This window comes from Talpa occidentalis, unplaced genomic scaffold (assembly GCF_014898055.3).
Source record: "Talpa occidentalis isolate TD23 unplaced genomic scaffold, MPIMG_talOcc4v2.1 talOcc4.4, whole genome shotgun sequence".
Classification (NCBI taxonomy): domain Eukaryota; kingdom Metazoa; phylum Chordata; class Mammalia; order Eulipotyphla; family Talpidae; genus Talpa; species Talpa occidentalis.
The window spans coordinates 62,907,841-62,928,816 of record NW_023604295.1 but is presented as its reverse complement, the minus strand read 5'-3'; the positions used below and the strand labels follow the sequence as shown (position 1 = coordinate 62,928,816).

General features: G+C 36.8%; 3 protein-coding genes across 4 annotated transcripts in view; 1 reads left to right on the top strand and 2 right to left on the bottom strand.

Annotated features, from left to right (window-relative positions):
• Positions 1-881: 881 nt before the first annotated feature.
• Positions 882-8,069, bottom strand: CLDND1 (claudin domain containing 1). 2 transcript variants are annotated; one of them, XM_037525667.2, is made up of 5 exons: positions 7,896-8,069; positions 6,213-6,522; positions 4,015-4,125; positions 2,502-2,639; positions 882-2,346 (listed from the first exon to the last, which is right to left on the bottom strand). In XM_037525667.2, the coding sequence occupies exons 2-5, from the start codon at positions 6,502-6,504 to the stop codon at positions 2,126-2,128; spliced, it is 762 nt and encodes a 253-aa protein (XP_037381564.1). In that variant the 5' UTR covers positions 6,505-6,522; positions 7,896-8,069; the 3' UTR covers positions 882-2,125. The 2 variants fall into 2 exon arrangements, with proteins under 2 accessions (XP_037381564.1, XP_037381565.1); XM_037525668.2 differs by lacking the exon at positions 7,896-8,069 and adding an exon at positions 6,725-6,801.
• Positions 8,070-14,724: 6,655 nt separating this feature from the next.
• GPR15 (G protein-coupled receptor 15) lies at positions 14,725-15,853 on the top strand. The gene has a single exon (XM_037524602.1). The coding sequence runs from the start codon at positions 14,745-14,747 to the stop codon at positions 15,825-15,827; it is 1,083 nt and encodes a 360-aa protein (XP_037380499.1). The 5' UTR covers positions 14,725-14,744; the 3' UTR covers positions 15,828-15,853.
• Positions 15,854-19,017: 3,164 nt separating this feature from the next.
• Positions 19,018-20,976, bottom strand: part of CPOX (coproporphyrinogen oxidase) — a 55,994-nt gene continuing 54,035 nt past the window's right edge. The window contains exon 8 of the mRNA XM_054700672.1: positions 19,018-19,053. Within this exon, the coding sequence (XP_054556647.1) occupies positions 19,033-19,053 (21 nt within the window). The 3' untranslated portion in view covers positions 19,018-19,032. The remainder of the gene's footprint in view (positions 19,054-20,976) is intronic.

Genomic DNA, 20,976 nt, shown 5'->3' with positions numbered 1-20,976 from the left:
TAATGTAACCTGATAAACCCAATCCTGGCTTTCTACAATATACTTGGTAACAATAGGCAGGAACACTGTTTCGAAAGAATTAATTCCCCAGGCCTCCTCTGGTGGCGCAGCAGTTGAGCGCTGGGTTGCGAGGCTGCCCGTAGCCTCTGCAGCGCAGGTTTGGTCCCATATGGCACGCAGACCTCTCCTGCCCTAGGCTGCTCCCCTCAGCAGTGTATTTAGTCACTCTGCCTGTTCTGTTCCCTGCTCTGGCTCTGGAGAATACTCTCACCTTCCCGCGCTTCTGACTGTACCCAGTACTTGTATAAATAAATAAATCTTTAAAAAAAAAAAAGTTAATTCCCAACACAAAAATGTCATAATTTTAATATCCTATCCCCAAAAGTGTTTTGTGTTGCTTGTTCGCTTGCTTTTCAACCATTTTTAGAAAATGCTAAAGAACATTGTAATTTCATTAGGAAAAGTTAAAAAAACTTTTGAGTTTTTTAACTCCGAATGAGTAACCAGTCATTTCCTAGGCAGTAAAGCCTGCAGAGTAATACTGGCTTTACTGAAAGTCAGAAGCTGACTTGATTACTTCTTTAATATCGAGCACATTCACAGCCACTAGGTAAATTTATGAAAAATGTAGCTACACTAAGTATGGTACATATAAATTACAAAAGTGCTTTGAAAATATATCCTTAATTTCTGAGATTAAAAAGTCTCAAATTATTTAATGGAGTGAAAAGGTCCCCACATTTTCTGGGAGAGGAAAAAAAGAAACTCAAGTGGTGGAAATAAAAAGAGGCCTGTAGAGCCACAGTGCATTTTCCACTGAGATCCTCATTCAGAATCTTGTACTTCTTTATCAAGGTATTAAAATACAAATCAACTCAGTCACTAAAGACATAATTCTGAATCTCTTCTCATTTTTTATTTTTTTAAAAAAGACAGATTTAGGATAGTGTAAGAAATTACTAAGTTACATTTTTTAAAATCTGCCCAGTGCTACAGTAATGGAATAAATAAATAAGATTTTCTTAGAGTTCAATGTTTATAGATGTTTTTGTAAAAATAAAAAGACTGAATTGGAGGACATTAAATAATGTTGATACACACCAGGAAAGGGTTCAGGCAAGGAAAGGCACATCATTTCACCACAAGAAATAAAGACCATAGTTGGAAGTTAATGACCAGCCAAGTTTTAGATCTTGCGGCAGTTTTCCTAGCACTGGAGGGTCATTATGGTGAAACCTTCCTTATGGTACTTAGCTGGAATAAATAGCTGTTGGGGAATTTTACTCTGCAACCCCAAAGTGGTGTTAAAAAGAAAGCACTCTTTAGTAAGCCTGGCGTATGAAGAGGGAAGGAGCAAAACTCTAAAACAGTTTGGTGGTACTGAAAATTCTATTGACATATTAAGAGTTTTGGTTTTTTTTTTTTTTTTTTTAAAAAAGTAAAATAAAGTTAAATCTTCTTATCTGGCTGAACTGGAATTCTTGCAGTTACAAATTAGGAATTTCAAGTAAATACAATATATTTTTCACTTCCTTTCTTGTAGATAGACACAATGTAAACAGCTGTCATATTTCATCTCAGATGAAGTTCTATGCCAGTATTTAGAGAAAAAGAACTTAAATAATTTCCCTCTTTTATGTAGCTTAAATCTTTGAAAATAGTACTAATACCTCTGACTGAATGGCCATCTACAATAGCAAAGGAACATAAAGTTTGGACAATGGCTTTAAGGGGGTTTCCCAAAGAAACTGTGTTTCCAGTTGAACAGATATAGTTATATAGTGAAAAGTCTAACAGACTTTGGGTTTTGGGTCAATTTCTAATTGCTTTGGGTCAATTTCCCATTATCAATCTTCTTTCATCAACTCATGCCAACTATTAATAACCCATTTCTTTCTGTCTGAACTCTAAATCAGTATTAATTTGTTGAAAGGTAAAATCCTAGTAATCCATGTAAATCTTAGTGGTAAGAAAACTGTGTGTATAAATAAAATGGATGGATTTTCACCATAAAATAGTATATTCACACACAAAAAAGTTAAATTAAAAACAACTGGGAGATGAGGGAAAATATTAATATTAAAAAATAATAAAAATGGCAATTGTAAAGTAGGAAGCTTCCTGCTCATGCCACACGATAAGCCTTCATTAAGGTGTCCTCTTTCCGGTTGGTATGAGCGGCCCAGATGAAGAGAGCAGAAGCCATGAACTGTAAGGGAGCTGAGACACAAGCTAGGCAGAAGGACCATCCAAATTCTCCAGACACATTCTCAGGCAGCTCTAGTTTCTGGTGTAGTAGTTCAATTCCAGCAACGTAGCAACTCACTGAGCCCAAAGTAGAAAGACCTTAGAGGAAAAATTAGAAAACAGAACATAACACAGCTAAGTAAGAGCTTTTTAGGCAACATGACAGGGCAGTAATATGTGACTGTTTAAATAATAGAACTCTTTGGTTCCTAAGGCGCTGGGAAGAAGAGAAATGCAAGTATGACAAGACCCACCTGCAAGGAGATGTAGAATGCCTGTGGCAATGGTGGGATACAAACTTCGGCAGATACAAGCACAAAGTCCAATCAAAGCCCCAAAGCACATCAAACCTAGACTAACAAAAGGTAAAAGGAACTGGCAACGCCAAAGATCTGATTTTAAAAAGAAAGAAAAAGAGAAATGTCACCAGGGTTCTGACAGTTTTTTCACATGGCAATTTTGTTTATATTTTAATGAGATCTTTTCTCAAAAAGTGAGAAAGGAGTTCTTTAATATGGAGGTTTCATTTCTAAAGCATTCATCAAAAGGATGTTGTCTTGATACAAGTAAATGGATACTAACAGTAAATAATTACGGAAGGTTTACTATGTGTTAGGCACTGTTCTTTCTATACATACTTTGTGCATTAGTTTTCTCAAGAGCCTATGAAGTAGGTACTATTATTGTTGTATCCATTTCATAAATGAAGGAATTGAGGCAAGAGGTATAAATAACTTGTACAAGGTTACAAAGTATGTGTTAGAGCCAGAATTGGAAACAAAACAGCATAGTGCTACATACAGACTAATCTGTTTTTGGAGGGTCTCAAAATAAAGCTAACAAGTAAATGAATAGAGATTACAATGCCCTATTGAAAGAATATACACACAGCACAAAGCAGAGGATCTGATATATACTGGCAACTCAATAAATGGCAGTTTTAATGATCATAAATTCCCTCAACAACATAGAAAGAGCTAAAAGTTTTATGAAGCATTCCATTTTTTAATTATTTTAATTAGCAATGTATTAATAGTAACCAATCAAAATTCTAACTTTTAGTTCTGGTTTTATTCTCTGGAACTATGTAATTCCTTTCTCTAACATTCCTTTTCAAGCTCTATTAATAATAAATTCCTTATGTATTCTCAATTCAAAAAAATTAAATACTTGCAATTTACTCATGACATGGCCATTCTTCTAGGTAAGCCTCAGTGAGCCTCTAAAAATCTAGAGACTAGGTCCAAATATCGTGCTGGTATTTCCTGGACAGCCTTAGCATGAAGGAATGCAATACTCCTAATAAATATTTTCATTTGTTTTTGACATCTCCACTTTTGTTATGATCACCTAAGACTGTACTACCACTTTTGGCAGGCCTGACACAGATGATTCATATAGAGATTGCAGTCAACTTTTTTCACATATCCCTTTCTGAACTCAGGTAGCTGAAGCGTTTAATTCAAATATCAGAATTTATTACATTCCGATTAAATTTACTCTTAATTATATGGACTCATATAATATCATTTGGGATCTGGAGTCTGTCACCCAAGGTACTAGCTGCCTCTCTCAACTTTATATTCACAAATTTGCTAAGCATGAATCTACCTTCTAAAACAAGTTATCAACAAAGCTGAGTTCATATTAGAGATCTTAATTCAAGAGGCACTAAATCACCTTGCTCCAACAACAGACTTCCATAAAAAGCAAATAAAATTATTTCCTCTTTTCCTCCAATTGTTCTGCTAGGATCAAAGTACTCACAGGTCCGAAGCAGATCGATTCCACTATTGTGGTTTCCAGGATCAACAAATTTCACCATGAACTGCTCATTTAGTGTAAAACTTGTGCATTTTGTGATCACATCAAATGACTCTGAAACAAGAATAACAATAACAGCTTGTTGTTTTAATAAACATTTAGTAATCATCTCTTTCAATAATTATTCTCTAAATAAAAAGTGATACAGAAAGATATTCCCAGAGAAGTCAGAATTCTTTTTGGCCATGAGTGACAGGCAGGATTCAATGTCCAATGGATGCCAGCACAGTGGCAGTCTTAAAGACATGGGCTCAAGGAAGGAATAAAAAAAAAAATTAGGAGCAATAAAATGAGTGAGAATAGAAATGTAATGTAAGAAGACTATGTAAGAAGGAAGGGACAAAGACTGAAACAACTGATCTTCTCCCTAAAACCTTCTGCACCAGCCATCATCCCCACCTTAGGTAATGTCAAACTATCCTCTTAGTTCCTCACTCATTCTTGTCCACATGTATCCCATCAGGAAATCCCAGAGGCTCTACCTTCAAAACATACCTGGAATTCAGTCACTGCTCAGTGCTACCAGTATGATCTGATTCACAATCCTCTCTCACCTGAATTAATGCAATCAAGTGCTCCTCTACCTTCTAACTAGTCTCTTGGCTTCCTTTTTTGCCTGGTATTTGTCAGTTTTCAACACATCAGCCTAGATGAACAGATTATCTATTTCTCTTGTGTTCAAATCAGACAGTCCCCCCACTGGTTCCATCAGTTTAGAGTAAAAACCAAGATCCTCTTCATGAGTAGAGAATCTGACATGATCGGCCTTATTCCCACTCTCAAAGTACTTCTCTGACCACATAACCAACTCTCTCCCTTTGTTCCTCCATTCCAGCCCAGTGTTCCTTGTATATTTCAGGCAAGTTCCCATCATAGGGCCTTTGCTGTAATTGTTTCCTCCAACATAAATTGATGCCCTATGCTTCCACAATTAACCCACATGGTCAACTCCCTCAACTATAACAAGTCTTTACTCAAAGGGTATCTTCTTGTTGAAGCCTATCTTGACTATACTATTGAAAATCCTAATTCACGCCCACCAACCCCTTTCCCTACATATTTTTAAATCCCCTTTATTTAGCTGTATTTCTCATAGAATGTGTCATCTTTTAACATACTATATAAATTATTATTTTGTTTATACTTATTCTGTTTATTGCCTATTACTCTCCTTACTAGAATGTTAGCTCCCCAGGAATAAGGATTTTTGGTTTTTATCCTGATGTACTCCAAGCTACTAGGTTCTGGAACATGGAGGCATGCAATAAATGTCAGTTGAATGAGTGATAAATGATTGGTAAGATTCATATAGTTAGCGCGCCTATGCTCTCATACATAGAATTGAACGTTTTGCAATGAATTTTTCACTGTTTCCAAACTATTTTTTTCCATATAAAATCACAACTATCTTTTTTTTTTTTTTTCTGAAGTTAAACAGTTTATTATTCTTATGGTGTATGGTAACTCAAATTTGTCGTGCTGTCATCTGAATACAGTACTTTCCATTAATAAGCCAAAAAAAGTAGTTTTAACAGAAACAAATTGTAACAGTGTCCCCTACAAAGAGCTCTAAAGTTTCCATTTCAATAAATGAAAATTTTTAAATGTTAAAAAGTCTTGTAAAGTAAACCTAAAAACAATTTCTTAGGTTTATTTTTTTTTAAACTTCTACAATCCATATTTTTAACCTACAAACTGTCAAGCTTGTTGTAAAACAATCTCAAATATGCACAGATTTAAATATAGAGCTCACTAAATTATATCCACTGAGGTTAAGGCAGCAAATGTACTATCTACTAAAACAGCGCTAGCACACCAAGGACTGTCAATTCATATTTGTTCACTTGATTTTGGATACTTGTCCTTTTATGAGTTATCAAGTATTTAAAGTCGTCCAATGCACTTTTCCAATTATTTCCTCACAATATGTATAAGATTAAAAAAATTTAATGAGTGGGTAAATAAGTACAAAGATTTAAAATGGCTTTCTCAAGGTAAGTATAGTTACTCATCCAGCCAGTATTAATAAATTACCATGGTAATTGACGGAAGTTAGGGAGGGAAGGTGAGGGGATAGTAGAGATGCACAAGATATCTTATTGAGTAGCAAAAGGAGACAGAAATTAAAATAACAGAAATACCTGTTCTTTCTGGTGGACTATACCAATACACGTTTTGGGGTACAGTTATACACCGTCGCCACAATCCCATTGTGCCATTATATCGGAAAAGTGCATCATTGTAAGTCTTTTCATCTGCCTCATCGCTATCAAATTCGTTCCATATGCTTTTGTTCAATTCACTGGAATTTTCTTGAACTGGACTTCGATATTCATACCAGAAGTCTGTGCCAATTGAGGCTGCCATGTAGATGGTGGAAATGAGGCTAAGCACACAAGCAATTACAAATGCTGTAGCAAAACGGTTATCCATTCTGGCATTCAGACTGCTCTGTTTAAAGTTGAAGAAAGAAGAAAAGTTAGACTTCAAGGATAAATAGAGTTTGAAAAGTATTACCTCAAAATTACCCTTTATTCCCACCCCTTGTTTTTTTAAAGTAATATATATAATCATTAAGGAATTAAATAAAAAGCAAGCAGATTCTTAATTAAATTCAAAACAAAACTCATTATCAGGAAAAATGCTCACATACCCAGGATGCTACGGAGACAGAGGTCTTGTTCTCTAGTCTATCACCTGCACACTAAAACAGACAACACTGAAATGGACATACACATTACAGATACAAACAATAGACATGCCCAGAGTCAGGAATGAACTGGGCATGAATTGTTAATTGCAGATTGAATTTTTATACAAGCTGCAGAGTATTAAGCCTTCTGGGTTAGAATGTTAAAAGGGCATAGGAAAAGGAAGCAGAGGAAGTCGGCTCCTCCCAGATTTCTCTGAAGAGGTAAACCTTCTAAACAAGGCTAAGAGTCAGGATCTATTTGGAAGACACAGTTGAAGATGTTTGTTAATTCAGAAGGAAAGGTCGCTCCAGGTGCACAGACTAGCAAAGAGAACAACAATATATAATAATGCTAGATAGCAATCTGCCCTTAATCCATTAAAGCTAAGCCAAACTCCTTTACACTGCCCAAATTCTTCACTCTGTCTGCTCTCCCCATTCCTTATTCTTTTGAACTTCCTCACTGCAAACTAAATGCTCTCTCCTTAACCTGAATGAAAACTCTGGACTGGGCCGAAAGAAAAAAAAAAAAAAAAAAAAACCCACCACTCCCAGGCGTAAATAGGTGTCAACGACGGTAGTAAATGGCCGCAGTAAAATGACTCAAGGCGGATCAAGCTGAATCAAGCACTTCGAGTATATACTGTGACCACACAAAACACCTTACAAGAGCGCACGAAAACAGGCTCGCAACCGGTTGCTGAGTTTGGAAGAAGGGAAGTGACTCAGAGAGATCAGGGCAATTGCAATAATTAACGATAACTCCAGAAGTTGGGTTTGTATTTTTATTCCTATTAATCCTCTTTCATCCTGGAGCTTCTCAAATGACCTTAAAAGGTCCCGATGCCGGGAGCGGCGGGTCGCCCAGGCCGGACACCCGGCTCTGCCACCACGCAAGGCGCAGGACCTGGTCCAAGCGGACCCCGGCCCAGGCGGGGCGGTCCGGCGCGGCTCCCCGCCAGGGGCCCCCGGGGGGCCCACCAGGCCCCTCCCCAGAGCCCTGGGCCGCCCCGTCGCCCCAAAACCAGCCCGGCCCGTGGCGGCGCTGGGGGCGGGCACCCTCCGTCAAACCGCTGGAAATGTCGAACGGCTACGCGACCCCCGCCCGCCGACGCCGGCCCCGCTCACTCACCGCCCATCCTCCTGCTCCGCCTGCTTCACCCTCCAGCTCAGACCACAGCACCCTACTCTCCCCGCGCCTCCTCTGACGCACTTCCCTGCAGAGCCCGCCCCCTCCATAACTCCCGCGCCTCCGCCTCCGCCTCCAGCCCAGGCCAGGCTGAGGCCCGGGGCCGAGGGGGGTTGTGGGAGTTGTAGGAGGGACGGAGAGAAAGCTGCGGGAGGTGGCGGACGGCATGCCCGGAACCTCGCGCGGCGCCTTGTGGGAAATGTAGTTCAGCTCCGCGGGAAAGTCAGCGAGAGGGAACTCTAGGGTTGTGGCTCCGTGCAGTTTATGACGGAAGGGGGAAGGCCTGTTGAATAAAGGCTGCGTCCCGCCCTTCACCGCTAGCCGTATATTATTGTAACTCATATAACTCAGTCCTTACTTTTCTCAGTCCTGTGCTTTTCCAATCACGCCACCCCACCTCTACATATGTTAACAGCAATGAGGTTATACTTTTGAAATAATAATCCATTTATTTCCTCTCCCACAACTTCACTCTAATTGGAACAGATAGTCTTTCTGGTTTTTTTTGCTGAAGTTAAGGCCAAGAATAATGTGACTTGACAGACAGTGTCCATATAGAATGTAATGACATTGTGTTTCATATGATTTGTATCTGTGGTTGTATTCTCTTTTGATACTAACACTAGTTCTCTTTATTGTAGTAAAATTTTCTTTTAAAAGAAAATATTAAATTAATGATAATACTGAGGATACCAGCTATTTTAGAAAGCATAAATAAAAATAAATAACTCAAATATTAAATAAATAAATAGTCGTGAATAAAAAAATTGTTTATGTGGTATGAAAAAGATTCAATTTGAAGGAACATTACCTTAAGCAGATACAGTCATGGACAGCCTGGATTGCAGATGACTGTGTGGCATAAGGGCAAAAAAATCATTGCAAACCTTCAAGTTTGCATGGAAATTCATGGATAGGAAGCAGGATCATCTTAGCAATGAGGTGTGTGGACTCACAAATGTGTCCTGATACCAAGAAATGATGGATTTCTAGAAAGGTACCAAACAGACAGCTGACTCAAGGAACAGAAGGACTCTGGAATCCTACCTCATCCACCAATGCCTTGGAATTTAGCAGAGGTACAGGAGAAAGGTGGGAACTCCAAATTTACATAAAATTTCTATTACCCTGAAAGATAGAAGGTATATCTTTTTTCTATCTGTAATTATGTTTCTTTCACCTGAGTTGGCAAACTGATAGTCCTATCCAGTACATAAACAAAATAATAGCCAAATGTAATATACAAATCTAACTGAATTTTCATATAGAGTTCCTAAACATTAGAGAACTTTGTCAGCAGCACCACAGTCCCTTGTGCTCTTCCCTCCCCTGCTTTGACCCCTCTCCCCTGATGTATAACTCAGATCTACGGTCAGTTTATAAGACATATTTGACTCACCAGTTTAGTATGGACCTGGAAGTTCTGCTTGTTTGAGGTTGTGACCATTGTCACCCATCGAACACAGAGGACTTGAACCATATCAGCATATCCAGCACTACTATCACCAGATTGGGTTCACAGAATACATAAATCATGTCATAAAAGGTAGATTTTTCTGGGGAGACCTGTAAGGCAGGATGACTCTTTCAATGATGTCTGAAAAGAACCTACCACGCACACACAAGATACATTTATTATTTTTTTTAAGATTTATTTATTTATGCTTACAAGTGCTGGGGCACAGGCCAGAGATGTGGGGGAGGAAGGGCAGTGAGAGGATCCACCAGAGACAGAGTGGGGGACAGAGCAGGCAGACTGACTGAAATACACTGCCGAGGGGAGCAGCAGGCGAGACTGGAGAGGTCTGCCTCGCCATGTGGGTTTCTCCTGGCTGGGGATCGAACTCATGCTGCAGAGGCTGCGGATTGCTTCATAGTGTGGTATTTAACCCCTTGCGCCACGAGGGAGGCCCTATTATTATTTTTTTAAATGTATTTATTTTCTTACATCAGTGTTAACTTTTGGACAGTATTTGATTTCTCCCCTCAGGTGTAGTCTCCATAGTTCTCCCACCACCAGCCTAAGCAACATGCAAGAAGCTAGAAACAGTGGGAAATGCAGATGGACATGGAAAAAAGAGGAAAGCTATATGCATTCTGATTAGAAAAGATACAGCAGCACAGTCCTTTGCTTCAACAATAAACAGTAATCATGGAAAATGGAAGCTGTCCAAGAAGTTTGTGAAAAATCTCTATTCACTGGAAATGACTCAAAATTCAAACATGATGCAGCTCAGATTTACAAGCATTTATTGACCACTACTGAATGGCAGAGAGTGTTCTGGGTACCAAGGACTTAAATATAAACTGACTTTTTGTAATATACAACCTATATCCAGACTAAATCAACTATTGTGAAGAAGCCTAAAGTGTATGTGTCTAGAATAATAACATCATTGCTGTTTACGTAAACATGAGTTATGAAAGGAAATGATTCAGCAAGTGAAATGGGGGAAATCTGGTAATAGCAAAGAGATGCCATTTCATTTGTTATGATATATTATGTCACTTTGTGCTAGATTCTCCAAGTTTGTCTCAGAAAATAACAGTGAAATCTGTGAATGTAAGCATATCCTTTAAACTGAACTATTTAAATGATTATACCCTTTATGATACACAAATAAGAAATGGACAAGAGAATATTTATAACAAATGTACATGTAATCACTGTGATTGACAAGATTCACAAAAAGCAAATAGCTGGCTTCATAATTTTCTTTACTCTTGGGACTTATCAGCTAAGCATCTATGAATAGAGATTTCTTTGTACTCTACTATAAATTAACACAGCAGATTTGAGAATTCCTACCTAAGATGGGGGCCAGAATATGAAAAGGAAGAAGCTGAAGTAATATCTCATATTATTAGTTAGGATGACTGTATTCACACAAAACTATCTACTTGTGAAGAAGAAACCTCAAGTTACGCCTAGGAGAGATGATAATGAATTCACACAAGCACATGTCTCAATGGACAAAATCTTACTCTTCCACATTCTTCAATATCTGACCCAATTCTAAACATATCTCAAGAACTGGGATGCAGAATATGGAGGACACAGAACAGAGCTCTAAATTAATTCCTAAAATTTTGTGAGATCCAGGCTAGAAGATTTATACAAAGTTCAAATTTAGAGGTAACTCTTTAACTTTTTTAAAAGACAGCAAAAATAATGACAAAGCATAACATATAAAGTTGATTACCTTATGAATTAGAACAGTTTCTAAATGTTAGTGTGATTAAGAAACAACTTGGATGCTTGTAAGGAGTAAGGTCCTAGACTCACTCCTAATGACTCCTTTTCATTATACCTGAGAGAGTTCAGACAGCTACATAGTGTTTAGAGGGTGCTCCAGCTGGCTCTAATGTGGTTAATGTCATCTGGCATCCACTGTTTTAAAACAAAGACTTTGAAAGTCCAAAAAGGCATTAGTAGGGTAACTGCTATTTGCTAGAGTCCAGAGAGAGAGCAACAGAGAAACAAAGAAGAGGGAGTATAGCAGGCAAGGATAATTTTTTTTAACATATTAATTATGAAAAAAATAAAAATTCACCAGGTCAGATGACAAAAACAACTAGCCGCATGAAATAAGGTAGTAATTTATAAGCAATATCGTGAAAGTTCTTAGAAAATACAAGGGTAGAAGCTATTGATTCCTTCATATAGGGATATGGAAGGAAAGCTGGGTGTTTTTCTGAGAAAACAATTTTTAAGAGTGCCAGAATATGCTATATTTTAGTGACTGATATTTAGATCCTACTTTTTTTTTTGCCTTCACCCTGCTTATACTGCTTTTTAATATGACATCACTGCTGTTTTTGAGTTTTGATCTATGTGTAGGTGGTTATTGTTAGTAGGCTCATGTTTATCACAAAGATCATTCAAAGTCCTAAAAATGACCCTTGTCCTGAGTTTAGAATTATGACCTCCCCTAGTTTTCTAATAGCCTTATACTCTTTGCAATATTAAAAGCTTAATACTATGCTATTTGATCCATTTTTGGGTTCAAAATATTTGTTTTCTAGCTTGGGTCCCAAGATAGACTTGATTCTTGATGAATCTTCCTGTATTTCAGCATTTTACTGTGAATTACCATATCCCAAAATAACCATATATGAAAAAACAAATAATTTTGTCTACTGCTGTTTCAGAGTTTGCTAAGGAAATCAAATTTATTTGAGATAGCTTATATCAGCAACAACTTTTTTTAATTAATTTATTTTCCATTTTAACATATATCATTTAAAAAAAATTTTAAAGACTATTTGCTTCCCCCCACCCCCTCAGATTGAGTCCCCATAGAATTTCCTTCACCAAGGCACCTGGGCACCATCACCAGAGTCCCCTGTGCTCCTCCCTCCCTCTGATCCCTCTCCCTCCTCCTCCCCTGAAATATATCTCTGGTTTATAATTGTCTGTTTTTGCTTTGTTGTGTTTTGTACTGTTATTATTTTTTTTACACTGATGTCTTATCGGGTTCCCCTATATTCCTGTTATAAGTGAAACCATCTGATATTTTTCTTTTTCCTTCTGGCTTATTTCACTGAGCATAATTCCTTCTATCAGCAACAACTTTTGAATGTTAAAAGAAAACGAAGGTCTACAGAATAAATGTATGACCAAATTTTTTCTTTCAGAGTATGATCATGAACTCTTTTTCATTATTTTTGAGATATTCTAAACTTTTTTTTTCAAACATCTTAAGCCCAGAATAATTTTATCTTCTTAAATGCTAAAAGACCATCTAGTTGCTGAATGGAAAATCTAATATTACAATTAAAGAACAAATACAAATATATGTATATTTATACTTTACATTATACTTTATTTTTAATTGTACATATATACGTATATATGATTGGTAATTTAATACACACATGCACACATACACATATATAATGTTTAAATATTTATGTTTACCCCATCAATCATGTTCAAATAAATATTGTCCTACTTCAAACTACTTAACAAAATGACTTACTTTATTAAACATTTAAGATTTATCCAGTGGAAAGATTTCTACCCCAGAAATTTGAAAGGGTTAGTTAGTTTTTCTCATCTGCCTCCTATACTTAGTGGAGGATACATCCCCCATGAACAGCAAAGAGCTGTCAGGGTCCAGACCCATAAATCAAGTGACTGCCCCTCACTCTTCCTTGATTTAGACTCACATGCCTGGGACATGTGAGGTGATGTTAGTCCATATCAGGAAACAGAGCGGAGGGAGTACTGCAGGCAGGAACATTCTTTTCAACATATTAAACATGAAAAAAAAAATTCACCAGACAGGACTTCAAATATTTTGCCATTACATTTTCATCTACAGGCATATATTCTTCTAGCAATAGTAATATCAACCTGAAACTGTAATCTTGGAGATTAAGTGGGAAGGGGAGAAGAGTGTAAGAGAGCTTTGAGCCACTTCAGCCAGTAAAGAACTGAATAAATGGAATCAGTTTCAGATTCTGTTACATTTTATTATGGACTTCTTAATATGAAAAGGAACATATGACAGAAATATACAAAAAGATCCTTTTCACTCTAGCCTTCTTCTTAAGTATTTTGATTGAATGAAAAATCTCCCTTTCATAGTGTCCATACTGGTAACGTTATTATAATGTCATTTAATTTTTGTATGTCTCTTAGTCAGTTACTCCAAAAGTGAAGCTTACTGATGTGTGGAGGTACTAATGACAAACTATAGGGGAAAAGCTAACAACTCATTCTAAAAAGATGTGAAAAAGAGAAGATTAGAGGGAAGGTTGAATCTGATAAACAATTGTTATTTTAGAATTAATAGAGGAAAACTAGTCAAGGATGTTAGTTCTAACATCCTGGTTGAACTATAATAGCAAATAAGAGGGTGAAATAGCAACTTGTGATTTTTAAACCTATGTTTGTAAGTTAACATAAATAACAGCAATGCCTATAGTTAAGCCTCATTGAATTCACCCTTGCTTATTATACTGGATTATAGAAACAAGAATTTTCTTAATCAAAAAACAAGCAAACAAAAAACTAACATTGCCAAAGCAGCTACCATGTGCAAGGTGCTGTGTTAACTGTAGTGGAATTTTTTTTTAAATAATAATGAAAGCACAAGACATGGTTCCAGACTTCCAGGGACTTTTAAAAGCTTATGGAATGAGACAGAATAGATTATATACGAGCCGAAAGAGCCAGATAGGAAATAGGAGCAATTTCACATCCTGATTGGAATTGTGTTTGCCACAGATGTGGATTGATATGATTTGGAAAGGCTTCAATCACTTGTTATGCAATGGAATACTAATTTTCTCCACATTTCATCAATGATATATATAAAAAGAGTGTCTTCATCATGATCACCTTAAACGTCTCAAAGTAAAATGGTATTCTATTTGTAAAACAGCAGGCTAGAACTAAAGAAATCCTAGTGTCAGAAAAGCAATGAATGCCTTTCAAATAGCTGAGGGAAAAAACTATTTAATTTACTAATTTTTGGATTTAAAAAAAAAAAAAACAAATTGAATACCTTGAAGAAAGAAGGCAGAAAGCACCTCAGTTTCATGGGCAAATGCAAATAGAGTAAACCACAACCACAATAACCCAACACCAATCAGGGTGGTGCTCTTTGTGAGGACTGGTAGAAACTAAATTTTTTAATCTCCGTTTTGTGCTTGCTCTAAGTTCTTAAAAGGGGGTGGGGAAGGCAGGAACTGTATAAAAGAAGCTGTCTTGAGATTTCTAAAATTCATACAAAAGATTCATAGATAAAGCAGCTTGCCAGATTTGGCACCTGATCTTTAGTGATGGACCCAGAAGAAACCACACTTTATTTGGATTATCCCTATGCGACCAGCCCAAATCCTGATGTTGAGGAGACCCTCCTCTATGTTTATTATAAATCTGTCTTCCTCTCCATCTTTTACACAGCTGTGTTCCTGATCGGAGTGTCAGGGAACCTGATTCTCATGAGTGCGTTGCATTTCAAACAGGGCAATAGAAGACTGATCGACATCTTTATCATCAACCTGGCTGCCTCTGACTTCATTTTCCTCATCACTTTGCCTCTCTGGGTGGATAAAGAAGCATCTTTTGGCCAGTGGAGGACAGGCTCCTTCCTATGCAAAGGCAGCTCCTACATGATCTCCGTCAACATGCACTGCAGTGTCTTCTTGCTCGCCTGCATGAGTGTTGACCGCTACCTAGCCATCATGTGTCCAGGTCTATCCAAGAAATTCAGAAAGAGAGAATTTGCGTATAGAGTCTGTGCCAGCGTCTGGTTTATCTCCTGCCTCCTGGGATTGCCTACTCTTCTGTCCCGGGAGCTCACCTTTCTGGATGATAAGCCATATTGTGCAGAAAAGAGGGCTACGCCAACTAAACTGACTTGGGCCCTCGTGGCCTTAATTGTCACCTTTTTTGCCCCGTTGGTGAGCATTGTGACCAGCTACTGTTGCATCACAAAGAAGCTGTGCACCCATTACCAGCAGTCAGGAAAACAAAACAAAAAACTGAGAAAATCCATAAAGATCATCTTCATTGTTGTGGCAGCCTTTGTCTTCTCCTGGCTACCCTTCAATATTTTCAAGCTCCTGGCCATTGTCGCTGGGTTGCAGCAAGAGCTCAACTTGTCCCCAGCTTTTCTCCAGCTGGGCATGGAGGTGAGTGGGCCGTTAGCATTTTCCAACAGCTGTGTCAACCCTATTATTTACTATATCTTTGACAGCTACATCCGCAGGGCCATTGTGCACTACTTGTGCCCTTGTCTAAAGAACTCTGACTTTGGGATCAGTACCGAGACATCAGACAGTCACCTCATTAAGGTTCTCTCCAACTTTGTTCATGAGGAGGATTTTGTCAGAAGGAGGAAGAGGTCTGTGTCTCTCTAAAAGGCACAGTGACATTTCAAACTCTGCTGGTGTATTGGAGGGTTAATTTGAGTCAGTGACAAAGGAAAAAAGAAGTATTGCTGAAAGTATTCCTGTTTCATAAATATAAGGAAGAGTTATTTTGTAAACAGATGACTGAAAAGTCCCTGTGTTTATGGATATAATTAGGTCCCGTGATTTTTTTTTTTTTTCAGTTAAGTGGCCTTAACCAGTCAAGTTTACTGGCAAGTTGACCCTTGCCAGTCAAGTTTACTAGGTAAAATACCACTTCTATATATGTCCTGGAGCTCTACAATAAAGACTCTGCTTGGACTGATTCCTTTTTTAATTCATGATTGTGCATATACATTCAGCGCCTTTCCTCCCTCAGGAACTGTGGTACCTTGGCACATGCCATCCTTTGTATTGAGCTCCAAATAGGACTACATTTAAAGGATTCACTGCCTGCTTTCATCTGGTGAGAAATGTGGTGGCAATGCAGGTAGCAAAAAATATAATATAGCTGTGCTCTGCAATTAACTGTTCGTAAGTAACAAAGTAAGATTCTGGCCTTATGGTGATTCACCCTGTGCCTGATCTTTCACCCTGTGCCATTCATCATTACTTTGGACTGGCAAAAAACAAACAAATGGAACTTCATAATTTGGGATTTTATCAGCTAGTTTTCTAAAGTATTTTAACAAGTAAGCATAGGGCAAGGTTTGACCTTTATTTTACTTGTAAGATGTCTACGTAGATATGTAGCTCATTATAATGGTATAGTAACTACTTTGCAGTGGGATTTTACTGTGCTCTTTTGTTTTCATCAACTGTATAAATTACGATATGACTTTGCTTTAATTACATGTTTTTAATTACCCTGTTATCTTGTCATCAAATGAAAATGTTACTAATAATATAATTGGAGTCATCAATTATACATGAATTGCTACACCCTCATGTAAAACTATTAGTTTGCTTTTTAATTAAAATGTTAGTGCTACACAGTCTCTATAGCGTCATTTGCCTTGTGTATATAATTTTAAGATTTGATCCAGTGAAATAGGAAGACAAGATACAATGCATTCAGCTGAAGTGAGAAATCTATAATGAAGATGTTATTGCAGTTTCCTATACATTTTTCCAAACAGAGAGACCTTCCTAAATTCCTTTACCCAATAAATATTTATTGAACCAACTTGCACCTATATTCCTTTTAAAGACTTTGAAGTGCAAAACATGTATTTAGTGTCAACCACAAAAGGTTCTGCAGCAAATACAGTATTGTAAACATCTTTTGAAGTTTTAATGTCAATGTGACATTATTGAGCTATGATTTCCCTCCCACTGGTGACTCAAATGAATTACCATTTTACTTCTAAACATTGTTTGAAAATCAGAGAAAGCTTAGATACTTTTCAGAGGTAAGGTAATTCAAGCTCATCCTATGTCATGTATTTTTTACAATAAAAGAATCCTTGATCAAATATTAGGCATCTCTTATAATCTATTTAAAAGTTAGTGCAGCAGACCTCTCCTGGCTCGCCTGCTGCTCCCCTCAGCAGTGTATTACAGTCAATCCACCTGTTCTGTTCCCCACTCTGTCTCTGGTGAATCCTCTCACCCCTCCAACTCTGGCCTATACCCCAGTTCTTCCATGCATAAATAAATAAATAAATCTTTTAAAAAGTAAAAACACAATTACTAATTCTGAAAGTTATTTCCTTTGAGAATTGCTGTCTTTACAAAATAGTCCAATCAATCAGCTATGTATTTGTTAGGAAACAAGAAGATCTGGGTTAACAGATTTAGCTTCTTCTTAAATGCTGGGAAATTGAACAAATCATTTTAATACCTAAAAGTAGTTGGTAATATCTATCTCAATAGTATTCTCAAAGATATTGTAAGACTAATAAAAATAAATAAAAGATATTTTAAAATATGGGATAAAAAGTTACTATATGAAGCAATTAGTTTCTATTATAGTTGAATGTTTCTTAATTTCCAAATTAGAATAGGTGATAATTCGTAATCATTCTCATTTAACAAATATTGAGGCTGTCTTACTTCTGTGTCTTCCTTTTACTTTTTGCTGAGAATAGTTAAAATAATATCAAAGAAAAAAATTGTACTTTTTAATCTTTATATAGATATACTAATTTTATGCCTTAAGAGAATCTTAGTGTATTTTATATTCATAATGTACCAATGATAGAAGGAGAGAGGTATTATTTTACAGATTGTATAATTCTGACAGAAAAAAGTTCAAAACCTGACTCAGTTGGTATGCTACTATGCCATATATGGATTCCTCTAGTATAAAATGTAATTTTCATCTTATAGCACTGAAAAGTTTATTATAAATTATTTTTGTCAGGTCTAATTTTGCATATTATAAGACCATAATACTTCCCCATTTTTAATATGAATAAATTCTATTTCTGTATGTGTATAGATTCAGATATATGGGGAAACACCAACATAAACTTTTCAAGGTTTTTATTATCAAAGTTAAATTACCCTGAGGGTGACTTTGTGGTAATTCAGTGTCATTATAAAGAAATTGACACATTGCCACAAAATTACGGAAAACTGATTTGACATCTTAATGTAATCATACTTTTCCAGCTACATCCAAAGTTAGAAGCACAAAATAAAATTTAATAAGAGTAAATTTATAAGAAAATCACTGCTGGGTCTCCCTGGTGACGCAAGGGTTTAAACACAGCACTGTGAAGCTATCTGCAGCCATCCCTGCCAGCCAGGGAGCAACCCACATGGCATGGCAGACCTTTCCTCTCTCACCCACCTGCTGCTCCCCTCAGCAGTGTATTTCAGTCAATCAGCCTGGTCGGTTCCCCACTCTGTCTCTGGTGAATCCTCTCACCCCCCACCCCCTCTGGCCTATACCCCAGTTCTTGTATGCATAAATAAATAAATCTTTAAAAAAAGAATAAAGTCATTGCTGGTTAACATTTTTTTTTCTCATCTTTTCAAACAGTTCAAAGCTACTGCCAGGATCTTAATGACAAATATTAAAGGATAGAAATTTACCAAGCATTTCTGAAATAATTTGTCTTGAACTTAACATAGAAAAGCTCTCCATTAAAACCTGGTGAGGATGTTGTCTGGTAATTCATAATTAATTTTATAATACATATGCACATTGAAAGATTAAAACTAACCTGATATTCCTGGAGTCCCTGAATTTGTCCACTCTGTCAAGTCAAAAACATCTCTGGTGAATCTAAGTGAAAAGAATAGTTTTAAAGGAAAAGGATGTGCGTGACTGAGAATAGAGTATTACTTGGGGTCACAAGTTAATTTTTAAATAGGTACAGAAATGCACAGAATGATGGTAAGTTGAGTAAAACGAATCTTCCTCTATGATTCATCTTGACTCCTCAAATCATTCTCTATTCTCCCTCGAGATCTCAGAAGTCAGAAATGACTTGTCAAATGTGCATGCCACAGGGAAGTCTCAGTTTTCCTGCACAGCTCATTCACAAAAGTCAAACCATAGTAAAATAATTACAAATATACTTCTAAAAAAGTTACTGGTGGAGTCTGCTAGCAATATGATGGCCTCCTGCCCCAGGAGAGAAAGAAGTGCCATTCAGAGAGAAAGCAAGAGGATTTTTCTTACTACCAGAGTGTTTGTAAATGGTCGTTGGATTTTGCCTTCCACAGAGTTTGGTGTGCATTGGATTTTCCCTTGCAGATATCTGTTCTTATTTTAAGTTCTTTTCTTTGAATCAATTTTTTGTGTATTTTAGTTCTACAAGTAAATTTTACATGTAAGTGTGCAGGGAAAAATGTAGTGCCAGTAACTTGATTTTACATTGCAGATATAAAAATCCACCTTAAGGCCCTCCCTTGTGGTACAAGGGGTTAAGACAAAGCATTATGAAGCTAACCACAGCCACAGCCGTTGCAGCACAAGTTTGATCCCTGGCCAGAGAGGTGACCCACATGGCTCAGCAGACCTCTCCTAACTCGCCCGCTGCTCCCCTCAGCAGTGTATCTCAGTCAATCTGCTGTTCTGTTCCCCACTCTGGCTCTGGTGAATCCTTTCACCCCCCCATACCTCTGGCCCGTACCCCAGTTCTTGTATGCATAAATAAATAAATCTTTAAAAAAAAAATCCACCTTAGGGTGAGTTACTCTTAGTGAAAATTCTTTTGACAAGTTAAATCACAGAGAAATGTAAGCTCACTTCAAATGTCCATTTATTAATCTAAGAGTACAAAGAAGTATTCTGTTAGTTGCAGATATTATTAAACTAAAAAATTCTTGGCTTACATATATGAATACTAAATTTCTAAGCACCAAATGCAATCTAGAATTACAATGAAACTTTCTTGAGTTGGCAACATGGGTATAGTTGAATGTGCTTAATTTATACAAGTGGGCTATTGGAAGGATTTATGATACAATGTTCGTATTTTTTGTAATTAAATGCAAACTTAGTAAAGGATGTCATCAATCTGACAATATTCAGTGATTTTCTTATTTGCTAATTGAGAAAATTGAATAATCAGCTTGTTTCCATGTTGATAAGAGTGAGGTTTCGCCTATGAGTACTTCATGTTGATCAGCACTGATGGAAAAGTTAACATTTTTATTTGTCAGCTGCTATCAATTCTGATAAGAAAGATTTTATGTCCAGGTTACTATCAGTTCAAAATGAAATACTAAAGGTTTTTCTTGCTCAAATACTTCAATCTCTATAAATATGCTCTCCCATTTACTCTTAGCTATATACAAGACTGAAGATATGATATTCTTCTGATGTTCTTAGACCAAATAAAATTTTGTGCATCAAAAATGGTGCATCTAAAGACTTCTATTTTTTAAAAATTTTTCTGTATCAGTCTTTAGCAAGCAACTCTTTTCTTTTCCTTGCAGAACATAAACCTCTTGTTTTAAAACTTGTCTATTGCAAAACTCACAAATTTCAAGTTTGCAAATTCTAGCATAGCATATAACCTACTCCATTTAAATTTAGTAAATGTAAGTTCTTCAGAACTTACTTTATTTATTTTACTTTATTTTATTAAAAATAAAATAACATTGAGATGCCAGTCCCAAGTGATTGGCTTGAGTAGCTAGTTCTGTCACTTAGTCCTGCTTGCATTCTAGGTTAGTAGTTTAAATTTTTATGCCATAA